The sequence below is a fragment of the Hipposideros armiger genome, unplaced genomic scaffold (assembly GCF_001890085.2).
Source record: "Hipposideros armiger isolate ML-2016 unplaced genomic scaffold, ASM189008v1 scaffold_1102, whole genome shotgun sequence".
NCBI lineage: Eukaryota > Metazoa > Chordata > Mammalia > Chiroptera > Hipposideridae > Hipposideros > Hipposideros armiger.
The window spans coordinates 253,300-262,230 of record NW_017732452.1 but is presented as its reverse complement, the minus strand read 5'-3'; the positions used below and the strand labels follow the sequence as shown (position 1 = coordinate 262,230).

Below are 8,931 nucleotides of genomic sequence, written 5' to 3'. Positions count from 1 at the left end.
GCAGCCACTATGGAAATCACTATGGAGGTATCTCAAAAAACTGGAAATGGAACTACCTTATGACCCAGCAATTCCACTCTTAGGTATTTATCCAGAAAAACCCAAGACACTAATTCAAAAAAATATATGCACCCCTATGTTCGTTATAGCACTGTTTACAATAGCCAAGACTTGGAAACAATTGAAATGCCCATCGGTAGACAACTGGATTAAGAAACTGTGGTACATTTACACAACGGAGTGTTACTCAGCTATAAAGAAGAAGGAAATAGTACCATTTGCAACGATATGGATGGACCTAGAGAACATTATGCTAAGTGAAATAAGTCATCAGAGAAAGACAAATACCATATGATCTCACTTACAGTGAAATCTAAAGAACTGAATAAACGAATAATGTAAACAGAAATAGTCTCAGAGATACAGAGGAAAAACTGATGATTGCTAGATGGGAGTGGGGTGGAGATGAGGGAGAAGGGGAAGGGAGGAGACAACATAAATTGGTAACTACAACATGGCCTCAGGGGTAGAAAAGGCAGTTTGGGGAATATAATCAATAATGTTGTAAATATTTTTTAGAGGGCCAGATGATCTCCTGTCTTGTTAGGGAGACCACTTCATGGATGGTGTAGAGGCCTGACCACTGCACTGCACATCTGAAGCTGCCGTTGAATAATATTCTATGTCAACTATAATTTAATACATATATAGTAATGGGATTGTGGAGTATAGTGTGGGAATGGAGTCAATGGAATTGTAATAGATATGTATGATATTGATGGTGGGGGGTCAGTGGATGGGGGGAGAAGGGTTGTCACTTTGTGATAGGTGAAAAGGATACCTCTTGCATTGTTTTGTACACCTGAAACTAATAATGATAATAAAATAAATAAATAAATAAAAAGATTTTACAATTTTTCTTCTAAAACTTAATAGAATTCTATTTTTAAATGTGAAGTATATTTTTCTCTTTCATATAGCAATAATAAATTTTACTCTTGAATGTAAATGTTGTGGATGGAAAAGGGGCCACATGTTAAACCTGACAAGCTCAGGATAGTATGGCGTGAACATAAAAATTCCTAACTAAGGTGGGCCATGGGGGAAAGTCACATCCTTGACCTGTAGCTTCCTTGGCAAAGGTCAATCTTTACCTTAAGTGAGCCTGTCTGTTGTCTTTTTGCATCTAAGATAACATACCCTTGGAATGTCAGAGTAATTTCTTTTTCCGGACCCCCCAGGAGGCACAACCCACCACACTAGAGCAGGAAGCTACAAAATCCCTCATTGTTATGTTGTTCCCCAAATACCATCTCTACCTGCTGTAAAATGCTATTAACTATCCTGTACCCACCAATGTATAAAGAAGTGTGTGTTTCTCTCCATTTTGCTTTTTATCCAATCCCAGAGATTTCCCCGCTTTGCTTTCTCCCACCCCCTTAATCTATAGCCAGTGGATTTCATGTAGCCTTCCCCCTTTGATTGTAACATATAAATTGCGAAATGGCCATTTTCTGGAGCATTTTCTCAATCCGTTGAAACTTTGCTTCCTGGCAATTGTCGTCCGTTTGGCTTAAATAAACTCATAAGCTTTCTGTTAAGGTGGATGTTTTTTCGTCAACAATGGTATACTTTTATCTTTTGAGGAAAGATTTCTGTTCTTTTAATAACATCAACTTTACATTGTTGCTGTTGAAAGGGCTATCTCACAATGGAATTGAGTTAGTATAGAATCATATTTAAATTAAAATTATCTCAATGTCATACCCAATAAATTGTCACTGTCTTAAAAAGTTGCATTTCTAGAAGCTTCTTATATTAAATGAAAATATTTACATTCCTGAAAGATTTCTTTTCAAAAAAGTCAGTTTCAGTATCATTTCATATCTTAAGCAGTTTTAGTATAACAAATTTCTTTTCACAGATATTTACCTGGATACACAGTTGGCACATGGACAAAAATATAAACTATTCACTAGAAATTTTTATTTTTTTGGTGGCTCACTATGTGTGTACAAATAGAAAAACCAAAAATGTGTGTATTGTGCGTGAGTTTGTACATAACACATGATTAACTTAATATATTTAAAAATAAAATGCAGGTATTTTAGGCAATCATCCCTTTCTATGGGAAATTCTGTATATTCCAAGAACAAGTGACTTATCCCTAATTTCAATAAACTGTCTTCTCAGATATTATAATTAGTCTTTAAATCAGTTCTGTTTTCTGTGATTGGTTAGACTAGGGTTTGCAGTATAACACTGTTGCAGCTTTTGCTTTTTCTCTCTATAATTTTCTCTGACAGGTCCCGAGGTTGCTCATGATTGTTATCTTTTTACTATAATTTGGACACCGACACTGTCTGTGTCCTACAAACATGACTTTATTTAGATGGACACACTTGCTGTTTGTGAAGCGAGTGCTAATATACTCCATAGAAACTTTGGTCAATTTCAGCTAATATTTATGTCTGTGTCATGGGCATTTGGTCATGAAATTATACTAACCCGCAGACTGCTTTTGAATGAAGATTTTCCAGAATGACTATATAAAACGTGTATTGAGAAATTTTTCATTCATTATGCTATTATGTTTTCATTTTATAATTCTGACATTTAAGGTTTTACTTGTCTCTAAACCAAATATGTGATTATGTTATATATAACCCAATACGTGTGTATACCATTTTACATTACATGAATATCTGTTGTTGCATCTTCCTATTTTATCATTACTATTTATGTATGCTGTTTTTTCCTGGACTCTAAATTTTTGTGCTTCAAGGACCATATCTTTCTTATTTTTCCATCCGCAGACTTGGCCTCAGTATAGGACACATAGCAGATATTATATAAATTGAATCAGTGACAGGATACTTACATATTAAAATGATTTTATATCAGTGCCAACATAATGATTAATTCAAATAATGTTTAGTGGGAAGAAGTAAACAGTGTTGTATCTCAGTGAACACATACATTTGTTTGGTTTCTTCAGGCTTCCTTCACAGCTTACTTATCCTCATGCTAGCAGAGTATCATGGCTTGACCATGGTTGTGTGGGCTATGCATTGCCATTGACGCCAGAATGAAAACCAAAGTCGGTGTGTGTCTGAGATAAAATTATTAAATTGTTGATAAATTAAAGCACAATTTTAAGAAGGCACAAAGATGAATATGAAACGGATGAATGACACATGACTTAACTTTTTCTTCAGTTGAAAAACAATAAGGTATACAAGAAATATGTGAAAATATTTTCCCTGTGGATAATAATAGAAATTATAAATCTATACTCAGATATCTATGATAGAATAAGAATATATATACATTGAATAAAAACGTCTATTTCCTCCTCAATAGTTTTTCATTGAGGTGAACCTTGAAATAGCAATCATAGATCGCCAGGTAGGATAATCCTTACCTGTTCCTCCTTTTGGAGGGTAGATTAGAACATGATGATTGGAGTTCCCATGACTCTGTGGTTAATGGCTCCACATAATCGAAACTTGGCAACACTCTGATTGCTCCAATCTGATTCTTAAATAAAAAAAAAATTTAAAAAAAAGGAAATGAAAAAGAAAAAAAGAAGTAGCAATCATAAACTTGACTTTTGTGTTCAAATTTCTAGTACTTTATTTGAGTTATTTTGAACTCTTAGGTGACCAACTTTAGATTTATTATTAATAAGTAGTATTTTTTAATGAAGCATTCTTAAATATGTTAATATAGAATCAATGTCCATTTTTTCTTGCTGTGAGCTAATTTTTTCATAAGCCTATTTATTAGGTCCCACCAGAAACATATCTTCCCATACATTTTCTCATATATATATATAAATATATATCTATATCTATATCTATCTATCTATCTATCTATCTATCTATATATATATATTAAATTTAGAATTTACAATAGATGATTTTACTGGAGTAACATTTAGTCCTGGAAAGTATTGAAAAATAAATTTTCTCTATTGGTCACGTAAAACTTTTGTCTTTAGAGCATCTGTCAAAACATTGAGGAGTAGCTGCAAGAAGCAAGGTTAACTAGGCCGAGTGCGCGCCACCTAGTGGTTATACAGATCCAGTGCAGCCTAATTTGATGGAAGGCTGTCTTCAGGCAGTGGTTCCCAACTCAGATGCCAACAGATAACATTAATGGGAGAAAAATCAATTATTGGCATATATCACATTCCGTGGTTATGGAACTGTGGTGTAAACATAAACAGGATCTAAGAAAATATATTTTAAACTCAGAATGGCCAGATAAATGCAAGCTCGGTGATAAATAATCCCAGGGAATGGCTAGTTCTGTGGCAAACCCAGCAGCTGATCGGACTCAATTGTCGTTATTCAAGAACACAAATCTAGTGTTGTCAGACCTTCCAGTTTTTCAAGAGAACCTGGACATCTGGATTTGTAGATGAAACCTAATTTCAGTATGTTGACTCATTTTTTAAAGATGCGACATGGTCCTCACTTAAATACATCTTGGGGTCACATTGGGCCATTTTGAGATCTTTCTTTCAAAAAAGGTCTTGAATTTATTAATTTTATTTCTTTCAGAGGACAGGAAACTTTTGGGTATCTTTCAGCAACATTGTGAAGTGAGACTGGAATGTGAAGTTACTGAACCATTACTAGATGGGGTCTTGTTGAAGATTATTTTTATTCACCAACAGGCCCTACCAAGATGCTGAGGTATAGCTGTAAATAGCACAAACTCTTGTCACTGGTGTCTCTCAGTGCTGTCCCTTAAATGGACCAGTCATGTGATCATGGAGCGTGACCTCTGTCTGCAGGGGTTACACACTGAGATGTTTGGATATACAGTAGCTTTCCAGTGTTTACCTTGGTTCTTGAGCTTCATGTAGAATTGAAGTTCATGATTTATATTACTTTGATGTATCTTTCTGCAGGGCAGCTTTGAGTTCTTAAAAAAGAAAGAGCACTAAATTACGGTTTGCAATATAGGAGAGAATAAAACACTGAGATAGTAGCTGTTACCTTCTTTCAACAGCATTCTTAACCTTGACCACATCTTTTCTCCATCTGCCCGGAGAAAATGAGTAAAGAGAAAAAAATAATAAGAATGATCAGGATTCAGAATCCTTTGAACTTGCTCAAAAAGTAGGAGAAGCAGAATGAAATGAAAGGCACCGCAAAAAGCCATGTGGCCTAATTCCTTGTCTCAGGCTGCCTCTGTTCATTAGCTTGAACAGTCTCATTCAAAGGCAAGCCCTAGTCCTTCCAGTTGCCCACGGGTCCCTTCAGGCCGCTCAGCTCTCTGACCTGATGTATAACCACTTTCTCACTTGTTCTTTGTGTTGCAGATCCCTGAGTCTCCCTGCTATTCCCCAGTCGCTTCACATATGACACTCCTTACACCTTTGTACTGACTGGCGTTCTCCCTGCCTGAGACAATCTACTCACAGATAACCACTTCCTCACAACCTTCCATATGTCCTTGCTAAAATGTCACTTTCTCAATGAGGTCTACCCTGATCGTCCTGTTGAGAATTGTATTCCCTACTCCCTCAACCCCCTCTACTTTGCTGTACTCTTCTTCCCCAATAAAGCTGATTACCCTTAGCATAATACATAATTTACTTATTATTTCTTCTGCTAAAGCGTAAATACTCTGAGGATAGAAACCTTTGTCTTGTTTCATTTACTGTTATTTCAGAAAACAGTTTCTGGCATAGATAGGTACTAAATATATATTTTTCTAAATGAAAGGGTGTTGAACTTCTTATTCACTTTGGTCTGGGCATACTTCCCACAGCCTTCTGTAATTGCCTATGGAAAGGTTTCTTGCAACAAATGATACCATGTGTGGGCTTATGATCTGTTTTGTCTTAATTACTAGAAATTGCAAAAATGCATGTTAAGAGGAAAGAGACATTTGTATGTTGGGTCTCCAAGATGCATGTTAAAAGTAAAAAGAAGTTTGTATGTTTGGTTTTGAGATAGAAAGCAGTCGCTTTGTGTAAATAATTTGTATAAAAAAACTATAAAGAAAAAATAATTGTCTTGAGGCAGTAAAAAGGGCAAGAATATGAGGTCAAAAGACCTACGTGGTATCCTGTTTATACCAGTTACTAGCTCTGTCACCTCTGGTTAGCTATTTATTATCTCCGAGCCTCAGTTACATTATCTTTAAAATAGGAATAATTATAGTAATAAACTCTGTCTTTTTACCTTTTATATGCATAATGATACACTTTCTTTTTGAATGCATTCTTGTTTCCTTCAACAATTAACCCAGCATATATCTAAATTTATAACCTTTTTTTTTTTCTGTTAATGTGGCAGATTCACCCGTTAGAATACAAGCTCAACATGGACATGTCTTTGTTCTTATTTTTCAATGTCATGTTCCCAACTCTAAGCACAATGTCTGACACATAACAGTTGCTCAGTAAATATGTCGTTGAATGAATAATTAAGCAAATTTAAGCCACAAAGTTCATATGGTATAATAATAGTAAATTGGCTTGTAGTTAATTATGGTACAGATGTCTATTATTATTGTTGCTATCTAAACCCTTATCTTCATCATCATCAAACATGTGTTTCTCAGGCTTTTTTAATCCACTACCAAGAGGTGATCATCTTCTTGCATTACTGCCTTTTACTTAGAAGTTTAGTGAAATAGCACAGAAAACACTTTGCTAATCTAATGATTTTGTTCTAGGTCTCTAAGCTGGCTGGTGTTTTGGTCAATCATGGTGTCAAGAAAGGTGACACCGTGGTTATCTACATGCCCATGATCCCGCAGGCGATATACACCATGCTGGCATGCGCGAGGATAGGAGCCATTCACAGTCTCATATTTGGGGGATTTGCATCCAAGGAACTAAGTAGTCGTATTGATCATGCAAAGGTAAGTGCTTTATTTGGAGAAATCAAGTAGCAGCTACATGTAGTACAGCCATACCTGTGGATACACATTTTCCTTTTTTAAAATGTGTATACCTTTTTTTGGTGCTCTCTGTATTTGGGTGTATAAGACAAGTAAAATATCTGATAACAAATTTATTATTTATTCAACATATATTTATTAGGCCTCTGCTATAAGCTTGGTACCCTTGGAACAGGATAATAAATGATACTTGTCAAATGGGTGGGACACATAACTTTTGTAATCTACATACTTCCAGGAGTGGTGGTATAGCACAGAGATTAAGAAAGGGCTTAAGGGAGGGGTGGAGTTAATGTTTAAATGAGTACTAAAATAACGAACTTGATAAAGCTGTTATGGAATATTGTTGAAATATTGAATTTAAAACATTTAACACAGTATCTGGTCTAGAGTACTCATTAAAAAAAACCAAACGCTTTAGCTGTTATTATTTTACGAACTTAAAGGAGGGATCAGCATACATTTTTCTTTATGTTGCCAGATAGTAAATATTTTAGGCATTGCAGGTTTTGTGGTTCCTGTTACAACTACTCAGCTGTGCTGCTGTAGCACCCAAGCAGCTTCAGATACTACATTGTGGCAGTGGGCTCTAGACAAAGGCCTTCCCAGACCATGTGGTCACTTCAGACAAAGACATTCCTGCACTGTATGGTCAGCAAGACTTCTGCGTTTAACATTTCTGAATTCCTACCTCACCCGGGAGCCAATCAGGGACTGGCACAAGGCTGCATGTCCTAATAAGGAACCTTAGCTGCTAACCAGGAAACCTCAGGGTGTATAGCCCCGAGTCCCGCCCGGGTCTCGGGGCTCAGCCTCTGGATGTGAATCTGCTGAGCCAGTGCCCATTAGTAAAAGTTGCTTCCCACGCCTTGGTGTCCTGTCTCTTTGTCTGGGTTCCCCGCAACAATATAAATGAAGGGCATGGCAGTGTCCCAATAAAACTTTATAGAAACATGCTGAGGGTAGCGTGTGGCTCTCAGCCATAGTTTGCAGATCCCTGATCTAAAGGAAGGAGCAATTTCTTTTAGCTGGGTGGCCACAGAAAGCTTCCTGAAGGACGTGAGATTTGAGTTAGATCTTGGCTAAGTTAGATCTTCAGCTAGTTGAAGAGAATTAGATCATGGAATCCAAAAGGAGAGAAAAAGAATATGAGTCTAGCAATAAAGGCAGTAAAATTCTTTTGGAGGCCAGTGAATAGATCCCTGTGACTGAGGAAGGGGAGAAAGTGAGCTTGCGAAGGCAGTTCGTGTCTGAACTGGATCCTGTAGACCTTGACCAAAGGTTTTGAGCAGATGAGTGTCATGCTTTAAGCAATACTAAGAGGAGGCAAAGTCTTGCAATATGATGTGAGTGGGAGAGAGGCTAGAGGCTGGAATAAAAACCTTTGGTAGGTGGTCTGTTTGTGAAGCAATGGGCAGGAGGAGTATAATAGCAGTGGGAAGATAAAGGAAGGAAGGTCTATGCAAGAGTAAGAGATAATTGACCTTTAGAGTTTTACAAGCTCAAGATGAGACATTCTTAACAAAGAAGAGAACTAATATGTATGGAAGGCCCCCTGAGTGCCAGGCATTGACTGAGGTTTTGCATGTCTGACTTCATCTGGAATAGATCAGTTTTTAGAACTCTAAGCTGGTGTGTAGACTAACTGGCTGGATTTTTTTTTCTCTCTTTCTTTTTAAAATATATTGAGTTAGTGCTTATGAAGGGAAGTCTAAGGGAGATATCAGTCAGTCATTGACCTGCAAATCAGTGGGCAGCTGGGGACTTGTCTGAGAAAGCTATAGACAGCAGTTTTTTAGCTACAGAAATCCTTAGCACCGTTTAGATAAAGGTGTGAGATGTAATATTTCCTTTTTGTAAAATTTTATACAATATGGGGAATTTGAGATATATAAAAAATAAGCATCTTGGGCGGCCGGATGTCTCAGTTGGTTAGAGCGCATGCTCTTAACAACAAGGCTGCCGGTTGGACTCCTGCATGGTATGGTGGACTGCCCCCGGCCC

The 8,931-nt window shown here is 36.8% G+C and overlaps 1 protein-coding gene across 1 annotated transcript in view; it reads left to right on the top strand.

The window, feature by feature from the left end:
* Positions 1-8,931, top strand: part of ACSS3 (acyl-CoA synthetase short chain family member 3) — a 166,523-nt gene that overhangs the window by 47,362 nt on the left and 110,230 nt on the right. The window contains exon 5 of the mRNA XM_019632234.1: positions 6,700-6,888. Within this exon, the coding sequence (XP_019487779.1) occupies positions 6,700-6,888 (189 nt within the window). The remainder of the gene's footprint in view (positions 1-6,699; positions 6,889-8,931) is intronic.